The 27966-nt window shown below is 46.2% G+C and overlaps 1 protein-coding gene across 3 annotated transcripts; it reads left to right on the top strand.

Annotated features, from left to right (window-relative positions):
* Positions 1-57: 57 nt before the first annotated feature.
* LOC142006823 (interleukin-5 receptor subunit alpha-like) lies at positions 58-27271 on the top strand. Of its 3 annotated transcripts, XM_074983311.1 has the most exons (12): positions 58-133; positions 218-380; positions 2597-2758; positions 7177-7325; positions 7483-7630; positions 8440-8548; positions 8630-8817; positions 11660-11796; positions 16368-16512; positions 23152-23248; positions 24024-24099; positions 25920-27271. In XM_074983311.1, the coding sequence occupies exons 3-12, from the start codon at positions 2662-2664 to the stop codon at positions 25920-25922; spliced, it is 1149 nt and encodes a 382-aa protein (XP_074839412.1). In that variant the 5' UTR covers positions 58-133; positions 218-380; positions 2597-2661; the 3' UTR covers positions 25923-27271. The 3 variants fall into 3 exon arrangements, with proteins under 3 accessions (XP_074839412.1, XP_074839410.1, XP_074839411.1); XM_074983309.1 differs by lacking the exons at positions 23152-23248; positions 24024-24099; positions 25920-27271 and adding exons at positions 18376-18563; positions 18765-19759; XM_074983310.1 differs by lacking the exons at positions 58-133; positions 218-380; positions 23152-23248; positions 24024-24099; positions 25920-27271 and adding exons at positions 1318-1432; positions 18376-18563; positions 18765-19759.
* The last annotated feature ends 695 nt before the right edge of the window (positions 27272-27966 follow it).

Raw genomic sequence — 27966 nt, 5'->3', positions numbered from 1 at the left:
GAGGCTGGTCATTCTTTCCTCATCCTTTAGGGCTGGGGCTCTTCTGCTGATCTGTTTCCTTTTTCATCCGTTGCATACAGCAGGATGCCTGCCTGCCTGTCTGCTTACCCACCGGCAAGCAACAGAAGTTGAGGTAAGTTCTGTACAATCTTTCCTAGAATCGTGGTTTTTATTTTTTAAACTACAGCTGGCATTGACTGATTTAATTTTATTTAAGGCCTGGAGGTTTCTTTAAAGACAAGAGCTGATAGCAAGGCACAGAGTGGTCTGAAAATTTTCTCTTCTAATGAAGTTGAGGAAAAAATTGGTAAGAACAGTGACTGTTGGGGTCCAAAGAAGATGACTCTCAAAGCAGTCTGGAGACTTAGAGAAAAGTTCTGGTATGTACTCATACTCCTCAGGGATTGATTTTGAATTTACTTCCATGCAAGTAGTGAGAGACTGCAATCACTGACAACTGCAGTTTTGTCTTGAGAAGAGGGAAGTCTCTCTCGTTAATTCCATGGGCTGTCAATACATAGCCTGAAAACATGACCTCTCTAGGACTGGGATATCTTATGATGGTGTTTGGGTCAAATTGCAAGTGATAGGTAGGTTTCAAGGCTGGAAAATGTGCTGCAATGATGTCAAGTATAACTTTGAAAATATGCATAGCTAAGAGTTGCTATTTTAAGACTTATGAGCCCACGCCTTACTTCTGTTGGGTAGTTCACTGTTCCTAAATATTTCATAGCATTATATAGTGTAATATAACACCACTGCAAGTAGAAAATCTTCATTCTCAACCTTAACTACAGCATAAGCATTAATCATGTTCTAATTATATAGCTATTGTAGCGAATCCATCATTTACATTTACATTTAAAGCGGTAATAAAATCTCTGTTTCACCTTTCAAGGACCGAATTTAGTTTCCAAATCTGGCATTTGAAACTTCCAGGTTATTTTTATAGTAAACTGCTCATTTTTTCAGGGAAGCCATTTAAAAATATTGCTCTTGAAAATGTAATCCTTTTTTTCTAATTTGTGTGTGTCCTCTGGCACATGGGTGAGCAGATTTCTTATTATACGGCCCCGCTTTTCATCCCTGCAATTATCAAGGCCCCCCCAGCGTGCCTAATGTAATCCAAACCCATGGAAAATTCGATCACGTTCATGTGGAAAAAAAAACAAAACTTTAGGCACATGTAAGAAAATAAGTAGGTAGAATGTAAAAATCTCTATTCGTTGGGATACAAATGTACATACAAGTCCATAAAAAACAGTAACTCGTTTCAACATTTTCAATGACAGGGATGAGCCTGAGACCCAGCAGCTGATTGTGCTGTGCTCCCGCTTATGAAATTTCACGCCCGCCTGAGGGGGCCATCCCTCCCCCGCACTCCAATTTGCTCACTCCTACTCTCGCAAGATCATCAGACATCTCCCACACAGTAAATTGTCTCTCTCTTTCACCCTCACGCACATAGCTTAAGATAGGACCGAGCAATAATTTGTCATGTGTGTGTGGTGGGGGACAGCCAAGAACTTGATAAGTGGTCAGGGGCTGGATTTTTCTGTGATATTAAAGGAGAGTGTGTGGGGTCTGGGACAGAGTTTGGGTACAGCAGATGGTTGTGACCTGGTGCAGAGATTTGCAGTGGAGGGGGTGAGGGGTCTGAGTGCAGAAGGGGATTGTGACCTGGCGCAGGGGGTTGGAGGGTGGGAAGGAGAGCCAGGGTGCAGGCTCTGGCCAGGAGCTGCTTATCTTAGGCAGCTCCTGGCAGAACACTCAGGCAAATTCTCTGGCTGCCACAGCCCCGCACACTGGAGCCAGCCTGTTTGTCTGGATGATGTGGCCCCGGGAGGGTAGGGGAGCTGAGGGAGTCTCCACTGCATACCCCCTGCACCCAGCACCATCCTTGCAGCCTCCCATTGGTTGGAACCAGCCAATTGGAGCAGCAGGGGCTGTGCTTATGGGTGTATGCAACACACAGCTGCCCTCCCTTTTACCCAAGGAGTAAGCCACACAGAGACCCAGCAGCAGGCTCCGTAGAGTGGTGTGTGGGACCGCAGCAGCCAGGTGCCTGCCTGAGCCTCCTGTTGGGCTGCAGCAGGCTGGATCTAGCTCACAGACCGTATTTTCCCTGCCCCTGGCTTAAGAGAATATCTTATATATAGGTCTCTGGAACTTTTACAACCAAAGAACCCAGAACAGAATAGCTGCTTTAAAGCACACAAAGATGAGCAGTCAGCTGCTGAGATCTGTTACCTGCATATTCTGCCTGTTTCCTTGGTTCACCAGATGTGCTCTGCACAAACCTTGCAAACTTCAGAGCTGCTCTAATTTGTGCTGGCAGATACAGATGGTAAAGACTGCTTACAATAGCTTTCCTGACCCACTCCCACCACCTGTTGCACTAAATATAGCTCGGTCAGGCCTGAGAAGCGGGATCATTTTTTCATACAGCTCAGTCCAGAAGGACATTTGGTATTCCTGGTTTATGGTTCTCTTTCATTTTCTTTTTCCATTTTTTTTTAAAGAAACCACTTAATGTGTTAAAAGTTTTGTTTCCACAGCTTTAAAAATAACTGTCATGTCCTAACCGTCTTTTCAGCCTTGCCCAGAACTGAAGTGTTTTAGTTCCAATTCAGCTGAAGTGTAAAGCACTCGTAAGGGCACATGGTCCAGTTACGGCTTGGATCATGCTTCTGCTTAGCCTTAACCTGCTATGAGGTGATTGTTGTCAGCCTGGCAAATGGACAACCAGCAACACCTGGTAAGTGCTGGGACTTTTGTAATGATACCTAAAGGGGCAATATTAGAGTTGACAACTTTCTAATTGTACAAAACTGAACCCCCTCACACTTCTCCTTCCCTGGCCATTCCCCAAGGCTCTGCTGCTGCACCACCAGTTCCCTGAACCCCCATCCCTTGATCATTCGATCCCCCCTCTTTGGCAACGTCTACACTTGGGGAAAACTTTGAAAGGGTCATGCTAATGGCCAAATCGAAGAATACTCATGAGGTGCTGAAATGAATATTCAGTGCCTCATTAGCATGCTGCTGGCTGCGGCACTGCGAAAGTGCTGTTTTTCGCTTCTGCGTGTCTCATCTACATGGGGTACCTTTTTGAAAGGACCTCGCAAACATCAAAATTCCCTATCAGCTGATAGGAATAAGGGGATTTTGATGTTTGCAGGGTCCTTTCGAAAAGGGTCCCATGTAGACAGGCTGCGTGTGAGCGAAAAGAGGAACTTTCAAAGTGCTGTGGCTGGTGTCATGCTAATGAGGTGCTGAATATTCATTTCAGCACCTCGTGAATATTCTCTGATTTGGCCATTAGCATGGCCCTTTTGAAGTTTTTCCCAAGTGTAGACATGGCCTTTCTGTCACTCTCTCTCTCCCACCCTCACTCACTTGCTCATTTTCACTGGGTTGGGGCAGGGGATTGAGCTGTGTGATGGGGCATGGGATGAAGATGTGGGGTCCAGGGTGGGGCCAGAAATCAGGTGTTCATGATGCAGGCAGGCACAGGGAGTTGGGGCTTGGGAAGGGGTAAGGGCTGTGGATGGGTGCATGGGCTTTTTGGTGGAGCCAGGGATGAGGGATTTTGGGTCCTGGAGGGGGCAGGCTGTTGGCTGGGGCATGGGAGGAGTTTCAGGGTGCTGGCTCAGGAGGGAGCTGATGGCTGGGACAGGGGGTGGGGCACTGAAGAGGTTTTGGGGTAATGGCTCTGCGTGATCCTGAGAGACTCCACAGAAATGGTGACATGTCCCTGGGCCCCAAAATGGAGGTGCAACCTGGTGGCAATTTGTGCTGCCGCTACCTGCAGACACCACCCCCACAGCTTGCATTAGTTACAATTCACAGCCAGCCAATGGGAGCTGCAGAACTGGCATTTGGGGTAAGAACAGCACATGGAGTCCCTGGCCATCCTTCCGCTTAGCAGCCAAGGGACATGTTGGCACTTCCAGAAAGCCACAACAAGTCAGGCAGTGAGTCTGCCAGACTTGCCAACTGGATTTTTAATGGCCTGGTCAGTAGTGTTGCCCAGAGTCGCCAAGCTTCTTTTCCAGCCAGACATTGTGTTTGAAAACCAGCCACCTGGCAGCCCTTGTAATTATCCAGCCAATCCCACTGACGACAATGTCCACAATCACAGCAGCAGGGTGTGAGAGCACTTTTGAGAACCTGGTCCAGTACTTAGGCATCCTACAGTGATGTAACGTGCATCACTGTTCTTCTCTAGAGGCCACATCACATATATGGCTATGGTTACACTGACCCCAACCACTGGCAGCAGTATGCAAATGGGCGGTCTTGAAAATGCAAATGGCCACTCATATGCATATTCACTCACCAACAGATGCTGTAACCGGCACAAAAAGAGATGTGTAAATGTGGTTCTGACAGCAAACCACCCCCTTTGTTGACAGCCTCTTATGCCTGATTTTTTCCAGGCACAAGAGGATGCTGACAAAGGGGGTGGGGTTTGTGGGCAGAATCATGTTTACACAGCTTTTTTTGTGTCGGCGGCAGCATCTACTGGTGAACAAATATGCAAATGAGTTTTCATTTGCATTTTTGAGACTGCTTATTTGCATACTGCTGCCAGAGGTGACAAGGGGTGATGTGTAATTTTCTCAGATTATTGGGTGGGGGTCAAGGGAGTTCTGTGTTGCATGAGTGGAGAGGAACCCCTACATATTGAGCTCAGCCCTGGTTGCTGCTGGCTCCATGTGGTAGTGGGGTTGCAGCCCCCAAAATGCATCTAGGTAACTCATCGACAGCAGGAACTGAACCTGGAAACTCTGGTGAAAAAGTGAGCCTGTAGTGCCTGAGCTAAACAACTTCTCTCTGTTAATGTGACGGCTGTACAGACTCATATTTGGGGGCTGCAACCCTGCTGCCACATGGAGCCAGCAGCAACCAGGGCTGAGCTCAATATGTTGGGGTTCCTCTCCACTCATGCACCACAGAACTGCCTTGAGCCCCCACCCAATAACCTGGAGAAAATTACACGTCACCCCTTTTCACCTCTGAGCGGCAATGCTTCCCACTTGCATGCACAGAGTCTTTTTGAAGAAAATAAAGTTTTACCTAAAGGAGGGAAGTAACCTGCATTAATCTGGGTAACCACTGCAAACAAGGTTCATAAATGCAAGCCATGTGTAAAAACCTGACCCCCACGTAGGCTGGCCAGTGTCCCTTTCCCTTCAGGTTCTTAAATCCCGCAACCCAAAATCTGCTTCACATGCCCTCTTTGTTTGCTGGTTTAATCTCTATGGTTAGCTGTGTTGGGAGTGACGGGAAAGATTATGAGGGTTGTGACATTTGTTAAGGATTTCACAATCAATTTCTTTTCCACACCAGTGACTGTAACAATCAAGTATGTGTTTCATCTGCTGCGGGGTGTTCAGTCTGATATTTCATGTTTCTTATTACTCTTGGTGGGGATGTGATAGATGTGGGTAGTTTCACCTTTGCTATGCAAGTATCCTTTGAGATGAACTTACTGCAAGAATTTTTTTAGTTCTCCACATGTTAGTAGGATATCAGGTTGCATGATGGGTCAGAAGTTCACTTCCTTGGAGAAAACGGCTAATTCCACTGCAAATGAAGACAAGAAGCTTACATGTACTGTTATGGAGCCGGGGGTGGGGGGAATCCTTGGAAGAACACAATGATACAGGTCACATATTTAAAGTGATAGGCTAGGAAAGTCACTTGTGCAGCAGCATCCTGAATGGGTGTGAGTATGGCATGACTGCAATTGTCAAGGCCAGAGAGAAGGAAGTTGAATTAATCAAGCCACGAGATAATCAGAGCCTGTATGAGAGTTTTAGCTCTGTTATTGGCTAGGAACATTGAGGTGAGAGTGGCAGGGGTCCTATGGGAAAAATAACATGGTCATATAATGAAAGATTTTATCACAATGCAGGCACACAATGGATTTTAATATAGGCTTCACAGGCAATCTGACTTCTGCAATGTCCGTGTTTTGGAATGCTTTTCGTTGTATCCTTAATACCATTCTTTTAATGAAGGTTTTTGTCTGTAGTTAATATTGGTGGGGCTTATAACACTGCCTATCATTAAGACCACCCAAACTACCCCATTCCAGTTTCCTCTCTCAACAGCTCCCAGACCTGATCTTCTTGCCCAGCCATCCTGGCCACCCCCCAACCCTAACTTCCAGTCCTAGTTTCCCTCTCTCATGCCACCAGCCCTTTACCCTAGTTTGCTGCCACCCAATAAGATCGTTGTCCAAATCGATTCTGCCTGCCACCTCCCCTGACCTCCTGGCTCTTTCATTACCTCTCGATTTGAATCAGGCAATTTCCTACTCGAAGCTGCCTGGGCCTCGCAGGTGGAGCATTGAAAGCACAGGAGAGACGAGTTCCCTGCTGTCCATTCTAGTGCCCAGACCTCACATGGTCTGCGGCAGTGTAGAGCTGCAGTTGCACAGGGCTGGAACTTGCTCAGTGTGGACACACTTTTGGGGATTTAAGCTGCTAAAAAGCTAAGAACTCTCAAGTGAACTTGCACAAACTGCAGTTTTTCAAAGGCTTATACACTGGCCTGAGTTGGGTGGGTTTTAGCAAGGATAGCAAAAGGCAAATTTCTACCACAAAGGCCACCCCACTTGCCAAACAGTGTTCCCTGTAAGGGAAACATTTGGGCAGCTACCCAAAAGAGCTTCACGTGCTGCCCAGCTAACTAGCAGAGTTCCCACAGCCACTACAGCTGGCAGCAGGGGTTTCTACTAGTGGGCCACATCCACACATGCCTTGGTGCACATCACAAAATTTATTCTGCCCATGGATGAAAAAAATAAAGGAGACACTGCTGCCAAATGCCAGGTCCTGCTCCAAAATATTGGACCTCTATAGTACTTCAAATTAAAGGTCTCAAGACCTTTTAAGTGGGTCAAACAATAATTTTTTGTAGCCTTATTCTCAGTAATGTCCAAATACTTGTGGCTGAACATTTTCAGAAATAGTCAGCTTCAGTCAAACACTGAACAGGAAACATTTCAACACAAATGGTTAAAGTTTGGTAAAGTTAGAAGAGCTGAAAACAGGGTCTTAGAATGAGAAATGTTAGTCAACCTCAAGAATGTGCTGTACCATCAGCTCTACCTGTAATATAATAATATTCATTCATTATTCATTCATCTTACTGTATTTGTAGCTTCTCTTGTGGCTCCCAGTGATCTGCGCATTGTTAAAAAGGACTTTGGAGTTATTCTCTCCTGGGACAGTAACATCACAGAAGAAATGGAAATATATTCTGTGAAATACATTTTGAAGTATAAGTTTGACAGAACTAAGGAAGTCATAGTAAGTCACCCAACATGCTTTACACATAGTTTTGGTAAAATAACACGATGACTTATTCAATGGCTGTAATTTGTTGAGCTTTCCTTCAATAACAACACTACTTGGCTATTGCACAGGACTTTTCTTTATTATACAGTTCTGTGTTTTCTTCTCCCAGGAAAGAGTTTCAGAAAAGAAAAAGATGATAAGACTCAATTTACACTCTGGCTTCCATGCTAAAGTTAAAACACAGCTTTTTTTAAAAGAAACAGATGACATCATAAAGGAGAGTCAATGGGCTGAATTTACCTACAGGGCACCTCCAGGTCAGCTAGTTTTCTTCATCATGTTAGGATATGAAATATGTCTGACAAAAATGTAGAGATGCTGGCTAATAACTTTCTAGTTTTCTTTTTTCTTTTGTATGCGTTTCTTTTACAACACTGTCAGAGGATGTGCTAGAGGTGTATAAGATCATGACTGGTGTAAATTACCCACTTGCTCCCATAACATAAGAACAAGCTGTTACCCAACAAAATAAATTGGCAGCAGATTTAAATTAAACAAAGGAAGCACTTCTTCACACACCACACAATCAGTCGTGGAACTCTTTGCCAGGAGATACTGTGAAGACCAAAAGCATAACTGGGATAATTAAAAAAAATAGCTGAGTTCTTAGAGGGTGGGTCCATCAACAGCACCAAAATGATCAGGGACACACCACCATGCTATAAATGTAATGGGAGAGATGGGCGGAAGCATGCTACAGTTGCAAAATGATCACCTTTGTTGACTCAGAAACAGAAGCATCCACGGTCTTCTTGCAGTTTTCTGGCAACTACACAGATTATGGACGTCCCATAGCACATAGGTAGTGGGGAATCCCAGGATGACTCCTTAAGCTATTTCAATAAGAATTATTGAATGTTTCTGCAAATGTATCAAAAGGGATCTCTGGTAGCAGGGATGGACATGTTCCCCCTGATCTATAAGGCAAAGGCATACACATACTTCTACTCAATTCTGGAAACTTCGATTCATCTCGCCTTCTGTCCCTCCCCTAGGCCCATCACTTTAAGGATCCTTGTTAAACAAGTAACATGCTAACATCCTTTTCTTTCTTTTTTGGCTGCAGTATATATTCAAAATCTCTCGTGCATCATATACAACCTCTTCAATTTAAATTGTTCCTGGGACATTAAAACAGAAGCCCCTGAGGATGCTCAGTATTTTTTTTCCTTTTGGTAAGGCTACTGTTAAAACAAGCACAAAATAACATTCAAAAATCGTTTGAATTTTACATTACTCTTGTTGGCTTCTTACAGGCATAGTAGTACAGAGTTTCAATGCCAACTTTATTTAACAAATGCAAAGCTCAAGAATATTGGATGTCACATGAAAGAAGTTTATTTTAATCCTGCTTATCCTATTAAGCTGAATATAACTGTAAGGGAACTCTACAACAGTTCAAAATACCATTCCTATTATAAAAAATTTCAACCTCAAAGACTAGGTAAGTGTTTTTATCATTGCCTAGTATTGTGAAATGCTCAGCTGCTTTTTATTTCCCTAGGTGCAGGGAGTGGGTAACAAGACAGGAGGAAGCATGTATATTCAATATACTTAGTATATTCAAAGGGGTATATTCTGCTTTCATAATTAATTGATGTTTGTAGGCAAATTTCTAGTATAAATTGCTATTTGTATTTAGGGGTGTTCAAAAATGCCAATGATTGTTTTGTGAAAATAAAACTCAAATATTTCAGGATCATTTCAGCCCTGTACAATTTGACGAGCAGTGATTTTTAACTTATTTCAGAAAATCATGACTATTTTTGGAGAAGATTGTTGGCTCTGAAGTTCTCATTTCTCCTACTGTCTCTCCTTGCCCCCTTTCTCCCATTGTAATCCCTGTTTTTCCCCTGTTTTTGCCACCACAGAAAGGAAATATAGCCCAAAAGTGAAAATCAAATCCATATTTTTGTATGGGATTTTATTAGAAAGGAAAGATTTTAAACTACCCTTATTGGCAATAGTCATTCAAATAAATTTTGATTGAAACATTTTGATGCAATATATTATATTTGAAGAGTTTCAGCAAGTGCTATTTGTAACTTGGTTCATAACGACAGCTGATCTGATAAGTTTCTTATTCATTTACGTCCATGGATTAAGGACAGCAGAAAAGGAAAAGTTTCTCATGAAAGGTCCGGGTAGTTTGATGATTGGTTCTAGTTCATATTTCAATTACATTAAATATGTAGCCACCTTTTACATTCTGAATATAAAGGCTTGTTTTCATATCTGAGTTACAGTGTCCTGAATCTGAAATAACTCTAGGGCTACTGGTAGACTATTGTTGCTATTTCGGGATACAAATGTATTCTGAAATAGCAACTCGGGGGCTAAATGTCATGCTAGCAACAGCAGCGCTATTTCATAGAATCACAGAATCCTATGGCTGGAAGGGACCTTAGGAGACCATCTAGTCCGGCCCCCTGCCTAAAGCAGGATCAACCCCAGCTAAATCATCCCAGCCAGGGCTTTGTCAAGCCAGGACTTAAAAATCTCTAGTGATAGAGGTTCCACCACCTCTCTAGATAAAGCTTTCCAGTGCTTCATCACCCTCTGGGAGAAATAGTTTTTCCTAATATCTAACCTACACCTCTCCCTCTATAACTTCAGACCATTGCTCCTTGTTCTGCTGTCTGACACCACTGAGAACAGTTTCTCACCATTCTCTTCAGAACGCCACTTCCGGAAGTTGAAGGCTGCTATCAAATTGCCCCTCACTCTTCTCTTCTGCAAACTGAATAAGCCCACGTCCCTCAGCCTCTCCTCACTGGTCGTGTGCTCCAGCCTTCTAATCATTTTTTGTTACTCTCCGCTGCACCCACTCCAATGCATTCACATCCTTTCTATATTGGGGGGCTCAGGATGAAATACTCCAGATATTGCCTCACCAGTGCCTCATAGAGGGGAGTAACAACTTTTCTAGCTCTGCTGCAAATGCTTTTCCTAATGCACTCCAATATGCCATTAGCCTTCTTAGCACAGTATTTTGCTTCTGCTGCCCCTTGTTGTAAGAATGTTAGCGGAAACCTCAAAATAGCCCTTTATGTCTAACTTCAGTGCTGTTTGGATGGCACCAAATTTGAAATAAGGTAAATTGATATACCTTACACAATTTACATAGTGTTGCAGTAGCCTAGGTGATTTGATAGGCCTTCTGGCCTTAAACACTATGAATTTGTAGGCTTCACTGCTATCAGAGCAACAGAAATATTGCTAAAGACGCTCCAGGTTTACACCACTATGGCTGTGGCCACATTAGCCGTTCCTTTCAGAAGGACTATGGTAATGTGTCATGTTGGAATATGCTAATGAGGTGCTTCCAGGAATATGCAACACCTCATTAGCATAATGGCATCTGCGTGCGCTTTGAAACTGCTGGTTTCGAAAAGCATGCCGCCCATGTAGACGGGGGCCTTTCAAAATAACCCTCCTGATTTTGAAAGTCCCTTCCCTTCTTCCCAGAACCAAATAGGAAGAAGGGGCTTTCAAAATCTGGGGGTCATTTCAAAAGGCTCCCGCCTACACGGGCAGTGTGCATTTTGAAACCAGCAGTTTCAAACCATGCACAGTCGCTATTATGCTAATGTGGTGCTGCATATTCACAGAAGAGCCTTATTAGAATATCCCAATATGCCACATTACCATAGCCCTTCCGAAAGGAGGGCGTAGTGTAGCCAGGGCCTGAAAGTTATTTCAGAAGATGGCTTACACTCTATTCCAGATTTTGATTTCATTTACACTGATTTACGTCAGTCAGATTTACTGGCATCATCTCAGATTTACACTATAACTTAGATTGGTGTTTCTTAAATGTTTTGAGACCACGGAACACCAAACAACGATATGTTTTATGTGGAACATCTATGAAAATTTTCATCAGAAAAATTGTTGTCAGACCTTAATTTAATTAGGTGTAATAGCAACGAAGAAGTAACGTTGTATCTGGTTTTAATAACAGAAAATGTAGACCATCAGGGTATTTTTCCAACGCTCGCAGCACACCTGTGAGTTGTTCACAGAACACCAGTGTTCCGGGGATCACAGTTTAAGTAACACTGACTTAGATCATTATTGTGGTGTGAATTTTTTGTTCAAACATGAGGAAAACTCTTGTAGCCATACATTTTGGTTCAACTCTCAACTACGCAAGACTGTGAACAGCATAATTTACTTTGACTGCAACTGACAAAGAGAAGCTCCAGTCTGCTAATATTTTGTATTCCATTCACCTACCTGTTTGTTCAAAGAATGTGAAATATTCTGTTTATGCATATTGACAGAGAAACTGAACCCTCCAATCAACGTGTCTGTATCACTTGAAAGCAGAAGCGTTAAAGTGAACTGGAAACCACCTCCTACTATTGGTTCAGCAAAAAGGAATTGCTTTATATATCAAGTGAAAATTACAGATCTAGAGGTAATACATGGTAATACAATTCCTAATCAATATAACCCTAGCTCTATACCAACTAATTCCCCCCTCTGGTTAAACAGAAACAAGTCTTGGTTGAACTTCAGAGAAATCCTAAGTGCTGTAGCAAGTAACCTAGCATTTACCATTGTTTCTTCTCAGTAGAGCTGGTCAAAACATGAAAACCTATTTTTATGCAAACTTTGAAAGTTGTCTTCAATGAACCACTTTTTCATTTATTCTGTTTTCTTCTTCTTTTTTTTTTTTTTTTACTGAAAATGCTATAAAATAATTACTGGCCTTTTTCATTTGCTAAAATGCAGAGTTTTTGGTAAAAGAAAAACTTTGGTAACCATCCCAATATTTTCAGTTTCCAAAATATAGGTGCTCATTATTTTGTGAAAAAAGTAAAGCTAATAACCAGTGCCAACAAATTCCCATGAGAAATTGTGATTGAAAAGACCAGTTTGAGTCTGAATCTTTTTGTTGAAAAATTTTGATCATTTCTGCTGCTGAGTCATTGCTGACCAAAGCTCCCTTAGCAAACACTGGGGTGTTTGGGAGTGTGTTTTTGACATGAGGTATTAAAGTGAAAGCTCACTTGTCATTTTTGCGTTTGCAAGAGGATGGGTATGTCCTGATCATATGAAAGATTTTCTGGTTTACTATATCCCTTTTTCTAACTTTCAATATCCCTGACACTCATGAGTAGAAGTGACTGAATCTCCAAGGTATTGGCAGTGGCACCAACAGCTGCCATAGGCCCCAGGGCAAGATGTGAAAGGGGCCTGGCTCTATGTCAGAAAGGGGTGTGGACAAACAGGAACGGTGGGTTAAACCCTCTATGCCACCTGGACCACAATGCTGGCTCCTCTCCCCACTTTCTCACAGCTGTGCATAGCCAGAGCAGTGCCAAAGCAGGGTACTACACATGATTGGCATATTGGCACAGAAGGGTACAAGGGTCAGGAAAGGTGGGCTGGGAGAAAAGAGAGGAAAATATGAATACTTGGACTGAGGTTGGTATATGTATAGGAGACAGATTTTTTTGGGGTAAAGTTAAAAGAGGTAAAAAGGAGGGGAAACATCATGGTAGGGTCCACTGCTGCTGGCCACCTAACCAGGAAAAAGAGGTGAATGAAGCTTTTTTTAACAACTAGCACAGAACTCAGTGGTTATGGGGAACTTCAATTATCCAGACATCTGCTGGGAAAAGAACTCAGCAAGGCACAGATTATCTAACAAGTTCTCAGAATGCATTTATTTTATTTCAGAAGGTGGAGAAAGTTGCTGGAGGGCAGGTTGCGGGGGAGCTGTTTTAGATGTGAATTTAACAAATAGGGAGGAACTGGTTGAGAATTTGAAAGTGTCTGCTCTGTGTCCATTCATTCTTTGGCGAAGAGTTTGTCCGGTCTGTCCAATGTACATAGTGGTGGGGCGTGGTTGGCACATAATGTCATATATAATATTGGTTGAGGTATAAGAGAATGAGCCCTTGATTTTGTAACTAACATGTTTAGGTCCAGTGATGGTATCCCCAGAATAAATATGTGGACAAAGTTGGCAGCGGAGTTTGTTGCAAGGAAAAGTTCCAGGATTAGTATTACTGTTGTGTAGCCTGTGATTGCTAATGAGAATCTTTCTTAGATTAGGAGGTTGTCTATAGGAGAGGACCGGCCTGTCACCTAGGGCCTTCCAGAGTGTACCATCATGATCTAGAACAGGTTGTAGGTTTTGTAATGAAGCATTGCAGGGATTTGTGCTGGGGGTTATTGGTGCTGACAAGTGGTGTTTCTGAACAATCAGTTCCTCACATAGGAAATGTGAAATAGCTCCGTAGGGTGGAGTGCTACAGAAAGGATCTTGGGGTCATAGTGGACGAGAAGCAGAGTATGAGTCAACGGTATGACACTGTTGCAAAACACAAGCAAATGTGATTCTCAGATGGAGTAGAGCACTCTTGACAGAGGTTTGTCTGATCTGCTCTTAAGTGTCTCCAGTGACGGAGATTCCATAATCTCCCCAGGAAATTTATCCCAGTGTTCAAACACCCAGACAGTTAGGAAGTTTTTTCTAGAGTCAAGCATAAGTCTCCCTTGCTGCAGTTTAAGCCTATTGCTTCTTGTCCTACATTGTAAGGACAACAGTTTTTCTTTCTCTTGTTTGTAGCAACTTTTTTGGTACTTGAAAGCTGCCATCATGTCCCTTCTCAGCCTTCTTTTCTCCAAACTAAACAAACCTAATATTTTCAATCAGCCCTCATAGGTCATGTTTTCTACCCTCTTAATAATTTTTGTTATTCTTCTCTAGATCTTCTCCAAGTTCTCCCCATCTTTCTTGAAATGTGGTGTCCAGAGCTAGATTTGAGGCCTAATACTATAGTTGAGGCCTAATCAGCACAAAGTAGAGTGGAAGAATTACTGCTCATATCTTGCTTACCACACTCCTGTTAATACATCCCAGAATCATGTTTGGTTTTTTTTGCAACAGTGTCACAGTGTTGATTCATATTTAACTTGTAAGCACTGGGACCTTTAGCTTCTGCAGTTCTCTTTCCTAGACAATCACTTCCCCAAAGTAACATACAGGCGGTCCCCAGCTTACGAACACATTGACTTATGATCATTCATACTTACGTCCAACCTCCAGGTCACCGCCCTCCCGCCACGTGCCCCAGCTCACCTCTGCATGCCTGGGGCTCCCCTCCAATCTCCACAGACCTGGCTCCAACCCCCGTGCCCCAACCCCCATGCCCCAACCCCCCCACACACCCAGGCATCAACCCCCTCACCCAGCCCCAACCCCGCAGACCTGGTCCTAACCCCCCAACTCCTGGGTGATCCCAGATCCCACCTTCCATGTCTGGCTCAGCACACGTGGGGCTCCAACCTGCCCCTCAGTCAAGCACCCTGCCCCGGTACACCCCTGTTCAACACTTCCCCCACCTGGCTTAACCCCTCTCCCCATGGCCCCAGCTCACACCACCCACCCCTCCATGCCTGGGGCTCCAACCCCCACCTCCACTCAACTAGTCCCACCCCAGTTCACCCCCCTTCAGTCCCATCTCTGCCCAACTCCCCTATCCTCAGCTGACCCCCTGGCATGCGTGGGGCTCCAGCTGTCAACTGCTGCAGGCGCATGTGGCTCTACCCCACCCAGCAAACCCCCCCACCCTGGTTCACCCTGTTCAAACCCCCCCAATCCCCACTGCCCCAGCTCACACTCCCTAGCATGCAGGGGTCCAGCTTCAACCTGTGCCCGGGGCTCCCAACCCCCAGCATGCAGGGCTCCAGCTCCAACCCCCTCACCCACCACCCCCACAGGCCCAGCTCCAACCCCCTGGCCAGGTTCAACCCCCACCCCAACCCCCTGCTGCCCAGATCCAACCCCTTACAAGCCACAGCTCAACTGCACCTTCCCACTACCCCTGCTGCGCTAATCCACCCCAGGCTTAACCCCCCTGCCCTCTCCCAGGGCCCCAACGCAAGCCCTCCCCGACTTGTGTGAAATTGAAGGTATGTGAGGATTGCATGGAACAAAACCCTTGTACCTCGAGGGATTACAGTATAAGGGTATTTCCAATTTATGATCAAATAGAGTTATGACCAGTTGTTCGGAACATAACCCGTGTGTAATTCGGGGGCTGTCTGTATTAACACGAGTGGAAGTTCCTGGAGTGAACGCCGAGATTTAAGTCAGGAAAGAGTGGCATAAAATCACGTGGTACACAGGGTAACACCTATGCTGGGCACTGTCCTCTGTCTGGAGGACAGAATGTTAAATCTTTTTAAAGCCATAATGTTGCGGGCACCTTATGTGCTTCCTCAACACCACGGAAGTCAGTGTGCTTTGCAAAGTTAAAATGGCTTCAGATGTTGCTGTGTAAATTACCACAGTCTTTCTGCACAGGCCTCTTCATTTATTTCTTTTTATCCTTCTACCACTAACGCTTGCTCTTGACACTAACAGTCCCTTTCTTCTTTTTGTTTCTGCCTCTGGTAAAGCATGCATTATTGTTCAGACACGATAACTGGCTTGACTTTTCACAAATAACTCCTTATTTTAGAAGCCTCCATTTTTAGTGTCCAACTTGATAGAATTTAATGGTCCCTGACTTTCACAAATGTGGAACACCCACTTTGAGGCTCCTTTTAAGGTTAGTTACCCCAAAATTGTGGCCCCCAAATTTTCCTAGTTATTTTGAAAATTAAGGGTTTTTCTTTAGGGAAAAAATACAAAACAAAGACCAAAACAAAGACAACCCAAAAGAAACAGAACAAAACACAAACAAAACCACAATAGTTTGGGCTTAATATATTTTTCAGGCTCACTAATAGAAAATTAAGAAGAAATCTTTGGGCTTTGTACATCAAAGCTTCTCACATTACCAGCTCCCAAGCTTTGCCCTTTTGTTTTGGAATGTGAAATTTTGTATACCCCAACCGGCAACCAGACTGTGATTTACTGTAAACACTCTAAATAAACTATATTGATATTAGGTCTGAAAATGAAAGATCTCTCGTGTTACATGTTTCTGAGTTGTATGGCTAAATCACTAAACCAAAAACTTGTGCTAGCCCACAGATGTTTCTGAAGAGGAATATGTGCATCCGGTTTATGATCCGACAAAACAGTACATTTTTCAAGTCCGAGCAAGGAAAACAGAATGTGTACGTAACAAGATTTGGAGTGAATGGACTGAACCCATAGTTATTAATGAGGGTAAGTTACCTTGCTTCTCTGATGCACAATAAAAAGTGAAGAACTTTAGCTGTAGAAGGCTAAATCCAGGGACACATCTTGGAGTCTGTCAAACTACACATGGTGTAGAGCAGAAGAAGGGGTGCAAAGATGGAGTGAAGTACTTAGGAGCCCTAGACATGAACAAAACAAAAAGCAGTCAAGTAGCACGTTAAAGACCAGCAAAATAATTTTTTAGGTGAGCTTTCGTGGGACAGACCCACTTCTTCAGACCATAGCCAGACCAGAACAGACTGAAGAAGTGGGTCTGTCCCACGAAAGCTCACTGAATAAATTATTTTGCTAGTCTTACTTGACTGCTTTTTGTTTTGATAGTATATAGACTAGCACGGCTCCCTCTCTGCTACTATTAGACACGAACAAGTTTCACTTTGTGCTAAGCAGTGTACAAACACAGGAGAGAGAGACAGTCCTTGTCCCGAAGCTCACACTCCCCTGATACTGGGGCCAGAGTATGCAGGGATGTTCCCTTGACTGGCTGCTAATTGTTCCAAGAGGGAAAACCTCAGTTGGGTTGAGTACTGTGTAGGACCATCCTGTCCATGACGTCTTTCTTCCAGCCACATCTTTTACTCTGCAGCGTGGAGATCACTTAGTGGCCTCTTCACCAGAGGAGAACTTTCCCCTGAACTGGAGTGATCCTCCTGGGAGCAGAAACACTGGGTTCATGGTCAAAATGCAACTGTGGCACAACTGCAATGCAGTTGCATTGCGCTCAAAGCAGTTGGCCTAATTTATTCACCTCTCTTAATAGATTATGGGGACAAGTTTTCATTCTCAAAGAGCTAGGGATTGGAGGGAGTAGGAAGTCAGGTTTACATCACTTTTTCATCTCACCCCATTCTAAAGCTATCCAATTTCTACCTCGCTGCTCATGGCCTCAAGGGAACATTGAAACATCCAAGCAGAACTGGAGCACACGGACACCTGCCTACTTCCAGTTGGCCAAAGCCACCTCTTTGCTCCCCAGGCAATCCCTTCTGCTAAAGTATTCCTGATGAGAGCATGTGCTACCTTGGTGGCATCTTGATGATGCTGGACTGGTGTAAAGGGGCCACCGAGCAACAGAGCATGCAGCCCCAAATATTTATTTATACATGAAAATATATATTTAAGTGTGTGCATGTGTGTGTGACCGCACACAAAACCCTACAAGTAGCTAATCATTCCTTCAGGCTATGTCTACACTAACACACTATGTCAAAGTAGCCTATTTCGAAGTAAGAACATCGAAATAGGCTAGTTTGACGCATATCGTCCACACGTCCTCCAGGGCTGGTGCTGTGGATGTTTAATGTCAAAGCAGTGACAGGGAACATCGAAAAGAGCTGCCCTGGGAGGCAATAAGGAGTGTCCATGCATACAAGTGCTCCCTGTTGAAATACAGGGCCAGGAAAGCCTGCGGACAGGGTCACAGGCTAGACTAGCCCTTCTGGGCAACAGCAAGCCGCTCCTTTAAAGGGCTTATCCCAGACACACTCGGCCTGCACAGTACGAGGTCTGCAGAGCGCTAGCCACACTCTCGCAGACCGACACACAGCAGCTGTGGACCCCCAAGCAGCACCTGGAAGCCTTCCAGGTAGTCACCCAGGGAGCAAGCGCCATGCTAGCTGCTACATGGGAGGCTGCCCAGCAGCTCCTGGCAGGAGGCCCCTCCCAGGGAGCAGATGGGGATGCCCCTGACCACCAGGCTCCCCTCTTACTCTCCCACTGGGTGATCCGCCACCTCTGGAGCTACCCCACCACTCCGAGTGGTGGGAGCAGCTGGTCACAAGGGAGTGGGATGACAACCAGTGGCTGTGGAACTTCCGCATGTGCCAGCAGACCTTTCTGGAGCTCTGCCAGTGGCTCACGCCCGCACTGAGGCACCAGGACACACAGATGCAGAGCACCCTCCCTGTCAAGAAGAGGTCGCAGTAGCCGTCTGGAAGCTGGCCACACCAGAAAGCTACCACTCCGTGGGACACCAGTTAGGAGTGGGAAAGGCCACAGTCGGGGCTGTTGTCATGGAGGTAAGGAGGTCTGGGCATGCACCCACTGGGGGGCAGGAGGGCCGAGGAGGGGACCGGGTGTGGGGCTGGGGAGGGAGGGATGCCAGAAAGGGATGAGCTGGGTGGTGGGGGTACTTGGGGAGGTGCCTGGGAGGGGGGTCGGGGGAAGGGGCCTGGGGCACCCTGCACTCCCTCATGGGTGCTCATGTTCCCTCCCCACAGGTGGTCCATGCGCTCAATACCATGCTGCTCCAGAGGGTCATCCAAGTCAGGGACCTGGAAGCAGCCATCACTGGATTCACTGCCATGGGGTTTGCGAACTGCTTCAGGGCCCTGAACGGGACCCACATCCCCATTCGCACCCTGGACCACAGTCGGGGAAGATACATCAACTGCAGGAGCTACCACTCCATGGTCCTGCAGGCCATGGTGGACAGCCAGGGCTGCTTCCAGAATGTTTATGTGGGCTGAGCCAGCTGTACACACGATGCCCACGTCTTCCAGAACTCGGGCCTGTGTCGCTGGCTGGAGGCAGGGACCTAAATCCCCCAGAGGGAGAGCCCTCTGGGGGACACCACTGTGCCTCTCTGCCTCATGGCGGACATGGCCTACCCCCTCCAGTCCTGGCTCATGTGCCCGTACACCAGCCACCTCAACTCCAGCCGGGAGTGGTTCAATGCCCAGATGAACCACGCCCACCAGGTGGTGGAGAGAACTTTCGGCCACCTGAAGGGCCACTGGTGGTGCTTCCTTGCCCGCCTGGACGTCAGCCTCCAGAACATCCCCCAGGTTGTGGGCGTGTGCTGCAAGCTCCACAACATTGTGGAGAGCAAGGGTGAGGCCTTCGTCCAGGGGTGGGTGGTCAATGCTGGCATGGGCTTCCCCCAGCTGGCTGTCACACCCAGTTGCCAGGCCCACCATGAGGAGGTACGGGTCTACAAGGCCCTGTGGGCCCATTTTGATCAGGGAGACCCCTGGCCTTCCCTGGAGGGCCCCCCCTCACACCAACCCCACCACCTGCACACCCCCACCCCAACAAGCACACGTCTCAGGTTCTGTGGAAAATAAACTGTGAATTATTGAAAACTGGTAACTTGGTAATGTTCACAACAAAAACTGCACCCAATACACAAAGGAGGACAACCATATACAAGGGGAACAACTATGCACAAGGGGGACAACTATAAACAAATAGGGAACAGCGGATGGCTCAGCCATTGGCCCATCAGTTTGGGGTAGGGGTAGAGGGGTACAAACCCCTGCCCTTGTCCGCGGTCCCCGGCATAGCCAGCTGGGAGCCAGGAGGACCAGTAGGTACGGCTGGGATGCCTTCATCAACTGGTCTTCAGCCCCGTGCTCTCCGATGCTGAGGGGCTGGCAGGTGGCACGGCAGGGGGCGAGGCAGGCTCTGCGGCAGGGGGTGAGGCGGGGGAAGCATCGGGTGGAGCGGCAGGGAGGGTGGCAGGGGGACCAGCGGGGGGCAGGAGCCGGGCAACAGCCTCCCAGAGCAACCTGGCTATGTCCTGGAATAGGCTCATAAACTCCTGCCACGCCACCCAGCACCACGTGGACTCCTCCCAGTCGAACCAGAGTCTCTCCTCGGCCACCTCTGTCTGCTGCTGGCGAGCTGCCAGGAGCTGGAGGTCCACAGGGGCCATCCTCTGGGTCCAGCGGTGGCATGACCGTCCCACTGGCCTTGGGGGTGTCCCCGGGGACTGGCGGTGGCTGGTCTTCGGTGGGCTCTTGGGGACCACAGACAGTGCCTGGCTACCTGGGGCCTCAGACGGTGCAGCTGCGGAGAGGGGAGAGGGAGGGGAGGGCTGTTAGTGCTGTGCCCTGGCCCATGGCCCATTCCCCCTGGCCCCCCTTTGGTGCTGGGTCTCTGTCCCCCTCGGTGGGTGTGGTGTCCCTGTTGGGTGTCCCCACTGCATGGTCCCCCCGCCCCCGGGGTTAGGGCACAGTGTTGTCCATGGGTGTGGGTGCTGACGGGTGCTGATGGCCATGCCGCCGTCCTGGGACCACGCTGTGGCTCGGCAGTTGTGGGTCGGGGTCCACTGGGGGTGTGTGGGGCTCCTGGTCACATCTGGTGTCCCTGCCCCATGGCCTGGGGGTGTGTGCCCTATGGGGTACACACCTGATCGTCCACTGCTGTGGTCAGGGGAACCCTGGTGGACAGATGCCCAAATGGTGCTCTGGGAGGGGAGGTCTATTAGGAACACCCCCCCACTGCTGGACCCCTCCTCCGCTGTCCTGAGGGGTGGCTCCTCGAGTGGGCCCTGGGGTGCGGGGCTCTGAGGCCTGCTGGGGCTCGTCGGCTGTGGTGTCAAGGGTGGCTGGGAGGGAGGAGGTATCCCTGGGGCCCAGGATGGCCCTGAGCTCTCTGTAATAGGGGCAAGCGGTGGAGGCAGCCCCAGACTGGCTGGCTGAGTCCCAGGCCTGGGCGTAATCCTGCCGCAACTCCTTCACCTTGCTCCAGATGTGGTCTGAAGTGCAGGCTGGGTGACCCCGGGTGGCCAGGCCCTCGGCCGGTCAGGCGAACGCTTCTGCGTTCTGCCACTTGCTCCACACCACGTGGAACACATCCTCCTCATCCCAGAGCCCCAGCAAGTCTCGGAGCTCGGCGTCTGACCAGGAGGGGCCCCGCCTCTTTTTGTCCCCCCTTTGGCTGCCAGGCTGCCTGGGTCCCCTCAGGGCGAGAGCCCTGGGGGTGTTCTGGGGGGGGCGGGGTAGCTGGCTGCCATAGGTGGTGGGTGGTGGATTCTGGGCCTCCAGAGGGCGTTCAGGGGTTGCACATGTGTGTGCTGCTGCCTGCACGCTCTCAGCTTCCTGCCACAGGAAATCCGGGTTTGTGGTGCTTTAAAGGCTGCTGTGCCCAGGGACCATAGAGCCGTGCAGGGGCTGGACAGAGTGCCTCAACCCCTCATCTGATTGCTGCCATGGAGGATCCCGCTATTTCGAAGTAGCAGGACGTGGATCATCTACACACACCCTACTTTGACGCTGAAAGTTGAAGTAGGGCACTATTCCCATCTTCAGATAGGAATAGCAATTTCGATGTCTTGCTGCCTCCCGTCAATTTCAATGTCGAAATAGAGCACGGCACATGTAGACGCAACGTGTGCTATTTCGACATTGTGCCGGCTACTTCGAAGTAGCTGTCTAGTGTAGATGCATCCTTCGTGTCTTTCTTTACAGGATCCTCCTCCTCTTCCCTTCAGCTTTCTGTGGAGCTTGTATGGGGCTTTGCCCTTGGTCCCCTTTTTTTCTTTATCCTTCTACCTTATCTCTGGCCAATCTCAACCACAAAGACAAATTCAACTATCATCTCTATGCTGGTGACTGACAGATCTAATTGTCCTCCCCATACCTATCTCCTTCAGCCTAAAATATAACCTCTAGCTGTCTCTCTGACATCTCCTTGTGACTGTCTAACCACCACCTACAGCTTAACTAGGCTAACAGAGAGCTTTTAATCTTTACCTGCCAAGCCTTCACTGAGGCCTCCTTCCCTGATCATGGTGGACAACACCATCACCCTGCCTGCCACTCAGCCCTGTATCCCTAGCATCAGCTTCAGCTGGGACTTTCCTCTAGGTCCTCAAATGAGTCTAGATATAAATCATGATACTAATTTCTTGATAAACATTTCTAAGACACTGCCTTTCTTCGCAATCCCCTTGCTTACTGAGACGTCCTTTTCTCTGGCTTGTACAGATGCCCTTTTCCCGACTCACAGTCATTCAGAATATTGCTGCAAAGACTGTTGGCCAATCCCATCACTATGGCTGTGTCTACACTACAAAAATAACTTTGAAGTTGCTTAATTAGAAGGATAACTTTGAAGTAAACAACTTCAAAGTACAGCATCTACACACACCCTACTTTGAAGTTAAACTTTGAAGTAGGGTACTACTTCATTCCCAGAAATGGAGTAAGGGCTTTGAAGTTGGGCTCCCACTTCAAAGTTAACTTCAAAGTAAGGGAAAATGTGTGTAGACTCTCTGTTGGCTACTTCAAAGTTAATTCCTAGTGTAGACGCACTTGACAAAGCCACCCTTTTCTTTGCAGCCCTTGGTAAAGCTCACTAGCTCCCTCTTTTCTCTTGCATCAGACACAAGTTACTTGCCCTCATTTTCAAGGCCTGCTGTTGTGGATCCCACCCTACCTATTTTCACTTACCTCTGGAAAGATGACAGCTTCTGCTGCCGACTGGCTCAGTTTGCCAGCCTCCATCACCTACTGGTTACATTTTCAAACAAGCACCTACATGCTTTCTCCTATGCTGCCCCCCCGTGTTTGGGAAGAGTACTCTATAAACATCCACCAAGCTGTCTCATTACCTTCCTGCCAAGCCCTCTTCTTCCATGAAGCCCACTAAAATATTGAGTATGGGGAGGCTGCCAGTATGCTGAAACCACTGCCTATCATGTGGATCTGTAGCAATATAAAAAGGAATGTAATATCATTTGATTCAATAATTTGTAGAAAAGAGGCCCTAGAGTGCATCATGCGACCACTTATGGTTGTTCATTTTGAGAATCCTTTATTCTCTTCTTTATTCTTCATTCTCTTCAGTTCATTAAAACTAACTTGCACTCTTCTTTTTAAGGATATGAAAAGAACAAATTGGAAACGTGGCAGCTGCTCATATTAATTTCATTTGCCTTTATGATCTTCACTGGATTGCTGATATTTCAGTGTAGAAGGTAACACATATGGGGGAAAGGTCATATGGGGAGGGAGAGGGCAAATTGTTTTTCTGAGGCTAAACAAACACTTCGAAATATTAGTGTTCAATCAAAAACATCTTCCCTTCCACAGAGGCAGGAGTTCCTTATAATTAAGTCATCAGAAAAGTCTTTGGAATTAGGGGGCTCTAATTCTGAAGTCTCATCTTATGAGGCACTGAGTGCCCATAACATCTACTGATTTCACTGGGAATAGTGGGAGTGTGTGTGTTCTCTTCCTTAAAAACTGTAGCAGGAAGTCTGGCTGGAAGGAGGTATGGAAAAGTACTAGCTAGATGTTCTGTAGGGAAGTAGCAGGTAGACAAGCTTTTGGAACAATATTGTTTTTCCTTTGCTAACGGTCACTTGATCAGCACTAGAAGAAGCTGACCTTTGTTTGCGATCCTTGGTACCCTTGTCAGATAACAGACAGCATTTAGCATCTGTCAGCAGGCACAGCTGGTAGGGTCAACCCGTCAGTGACTTGCCCAAGGTCACCAAGGAAGTCCAGGGGCAGAGCCAGGATTAGAACTCACACATTCTTTGCACCTCATCCTAGCCTCAGGCCAACAGACCTTATTCCCTTTAGCCTGCTGCCTTCTCTCTAGGGGTACTGCTGGATAAGTTAGCATGTTGCATTCAGTCTTCTACAGGTGCTCAGAAACAAGGAAAGTATAGTCTGGCAGGAATAATCTGTTCTTGCAGATATTTAACAGCGATAACCAGCCTGTGTTTTTATCACTCTCTCTTACAGGTATAAATGCACACCTATCCCTGTCCCGTCAGAGGAAATCAGAACCTGGTTAACCTCTGATGCTGTTCAGTATAAGGTACAGTGCCTGCTGCTCTTGAACTCAAGTATAGCGTTATGCATGTTGTACGTGCAGTGTCAAAATGGTACATCTGAAAAACATGTAGTCTATTGGACAAAGAAATACTCTTGATTATTTGTGTGTCTGTAGCTAGCCCATGGTGCTGCTGGGATGAGATAGCCCACACCTTTGATTCATGTTTGTGAGCCTTAGAGTTGGAGAAAAATTGGGGACAGTCCACTGCACTGGAGCCAGCTCAGAGCTCCAGAGGAGGCTGGCAAGTAGGCCTCTGAGTAGAGTCATCATGTCCATGGCTTGAGTTGGGGCTATGTATGCGAGCGGGGACGATTACCTGGAGCAAGGCTTGGGCAGCTGTGGCAGGTGGTGGCAGCAGTAAAGGATTGCCTCCCCGCTCCTCATTCCCCTCCTGTCCTCACCACACAGTGAGAATGGCAGCCTGCTCTGCTCTGCCACACCTGCACAACTTCCTGAGCCCCGTATCTTCATGAGAATTGGCTAAGGGCAACTCCTAGCTGGGTGGCAGTGTGTGTGTGTGGTATACAGGAGAGTTCTGTTCCCATTTTGAGACACTGTGGAAAGTAGATGTTAATACAGGGCTCTCCTCTTCCATGTCCGTTAATAACACCTGCTCTCAGCAACTCCACAGGATCCTCATTCTCCAGTTTGATTCAGTTCCAGATAGATTCTTATACAATGCTCATCATTGTCATGTCTGGCCACCTTCTACTACTGCAGGGGTTGGCAACCAAAATAGCAAGGAGAGCCATTTTTTTTCAATTTGGTAAAAAAACACAATAATTCAAGAGCCACAATGTATGTGAATATGAGACACTCCTTAATAAATAACATCAAACCATGTTTTTTATAATCCCTGTTTTAAGAAGAGTGCATACACAGAGGTTTGTAACATGATACACATTTACTGCAGGACATTCATAAACTTTTTACATGTTCTGTTTCCTCACACATTACTTGTGTGTGTTTGTACCACTGTCTTCCTGACTTTCTCTTCCAAAACTTCTCTCTTTCTGGAGGATGCTAGAAGTTATCTGTTTCTACCTGGCAAATACAGTAAGCACACAGAGACAACAATTATGTCATGTCAAACAAATACACTGTTGATGTGAACTCATATCACTAAAACAGGCCATTTAATTATTTTCAGCACCTTAGGTATACCAATAAAGTTTTCAGCTTACTAATATTTTAGTACAATTTCTGCTGCTGAGTTTCTTTGGAGAGTCATTCAATGTTTGGAGAGTAGGCTGCCTTTTTCATTGTAAAGCAGAATTGTAATCTTTCATTGTTCAGTTGGCTTCTCTGTTTGCTCTTCACGAAGTTCCTATTTTAAAACACTTGCTCACACAGGTAAGTAGATCCAAAGGCAGACAGGATACCAAATGCTTATCTCATGTTGCTACTGGAATCTGGTAAAGAATTCCAAACTTCAAACACAATTTGGTCTTGTTTTTTGAGATCAAGCATTTCAGTCCATCTGTGTTGAACAGTCAGGGTAGATTTCTGCCTTTCTCTATCTTTTAATTCTGTTACCAAGCCTCTGAATTTAGAAGTCAACCTGTCCTTTTTCTGCAAATCAGCCAATTCCAGCTGCACTTCTGCTCAGTCCGCTCCTGTAAACGTGGAAATGTTGTGCGCAGAGATATCAGCTTGAAGGGGTTTCAACACAGAGGATAAAGCTGCCTTTTCTTTTCTAAATTCCTGAAATTGCCCCACAAAGGCTTTTTGCATTTTCAATACCACATTTTTATATTCGCCATGTTAACCTCATACTCTGTTTCCTCTTTCAATTGCTTCAGTGATGGGAAATGCACGCCAAGATCACTTTGGTCCTGTGGGAAAAGAACCAGCACAAGGGGACTAAACTAATGAAGATTCACAAGCCTCCAGAAAACTGCCTACATGTCCTAGCGTATGTATCCTGAAAGATGATAATCCTCCTTGCTGTGAGAGTGGTTATTTTTTTCTGTGCTGGATTATTTTGTGGAGATACTCCAGCTGAATCCAGATAGTCTGAAACAACAATCTACCTGAGCCCCTTCAATCCAACAGATCTGAGAAAGATTCTACTCGTCATGAGATTCCTAAAATGTGCATTTGGTCATAAGACCAGATGTGGGAGACAGCTTGGAGTTTGTCTTTTAATAATTTTAATCTCTACAAGATTATAACTATGCAAAAGAGGGCAACAACCTGTGCAGGTGAAATAACATGAGGTGATTTTGGTATGTAAATTAAACTAAGGTTTGGGATTAGTCTAGAAAGTCAAATCACTTCATAGCACTGTTATCACATGAGATTGTCCAGAAGAACAAGCTCTTTCAAGGTAAATTCTTGGAAGACCAGTGGATAGTTGCTAAATACCTGACTGATTAATGGGCAAGGTGAATTGTGGGAAATGACTGTTTACATAACATTCCTAGAAGTATCATCACCTATAGGTTGTGTAGAACTTTGAGACATTTATAATCTGAAAACATTGTATCATATTGTTCATAAGCAGACATCAAGAAAGTAATAACAGTCTTGTATAAAGATATGAGATACTTTAACAGTAATAATGAGATGACTTTTGGTCACTACAATGGGGTGGCCTGCTTCTGAAGACATGCAGATGGCCAGTCCTAACTAATTAGCTTATGGGTCAAGCATGACTGAGGGAAAATAATGGAGTTCTGCCAAATCTACCTATACAACTGCATCAGGAAATTCAGAAGTCAACAAGGAAGACTCTGAACAAATAGAAAGAAAGGACTTCAAAGCTCTCCAGGCTGGGAGAGCCCTGAGAAAGCTGGAAGAGGAGTAGAGAGATTTCCAGCAGGACAGAAGCACTGAGACCTTACAGCTGAAGAATTTGTTGCTGGAACCCAGAGACTCTAACTCACTTCAAGTGTTTCTTTCATACTACTTTATTAAATGTAGATATACTGACATCAGTTAGTGAGTTTGGCTTCTTTTTGATGGGGCTGTTAAAATGAGCTCACTTGTAACTCATCAAAGGGACAACGAAGGCAAGCTGCAGTAAAGACTTATGTAAGTAGAATCTGAATGAGAGAAGGGAAAAGACTTCTGAACCTGTCTGTAACTCACATGAAGACACGTACTGCCTATATATTGGGCTAATAGAGCTCCAAGTGATCAACTTTGTCTGGTGGTGGGTTACAAATCACATTTGTACTGAATACAGGGGCAGTGAAATCTTGTTATCAATGTTGTTATTTTTATTGTGTGAGTAACGGGGCATCTGTGCTTAGCTTGTCCTAATTGAGGGAGTCAACCTCAACTGAGGCCAGACCCCATGAAAAGTAGGAGAGAGAGGGAACCGATGTCCTTGCTGGGAAGTGTAGTGGCTATCTCGGAGCCCCCAGAACAGTTTAAACTGCCCCTCCCCACTGCTGAAAGACAGACCTAAGTATGGCTTCCAAATAGCACCAGTCTCTTGTTAAGTGGTTACTCTTGCTGAAACCACTTGTGGGAGAGAGAATGTTTCTGCCCAACTTGCTTCAGCAGCTAAGTCCCCACATTAGCTGAAGTCACTGAAAGCTGAGGGTTGACATCACTCAACAGACTGATCACAGCAGGGATGCAGGTGGCAGCAGAAGGTGACTATGTGCATGGTGGCTGGCAGAGTGGAACTGCAGCTGGTGGGCAGTTGGAGAAGAGTGGCAGCTGGGGGAACAGAACGGCTGCTCACAGGACAGATGGCAGAACAGAGCAGCAGCCAGCGAGTGGAGTTGTGGCTGGTGGATCAGCCAGTGTAATGGGAGCAGTTGGCTGAATGGCCAGTGGAGCAGTGGTTGGTGGGCAAGGCAGTGACACCAGAGCTAGAGCTCAGATTGTGTAGCA

Source organism: Carettochelys insculpta, chromosome 1 (assembly GCF_033958435.1).
Source record: "Carettochelys insculpta isolate YL-2023 chromosome 1, ASM3395843v1, whole genome shotgun sequence".
NCBI lineage: Eukaryota > Metazoa > Chordata > Testudines > Carettochelyidae > Carettochelys > Carettochelys insculpta.
The sequence above is the reverse complement of the archived record's forward strand: the minus strand, read 5'-3'. Positions and strand labels throughout refer to the sequence as shown.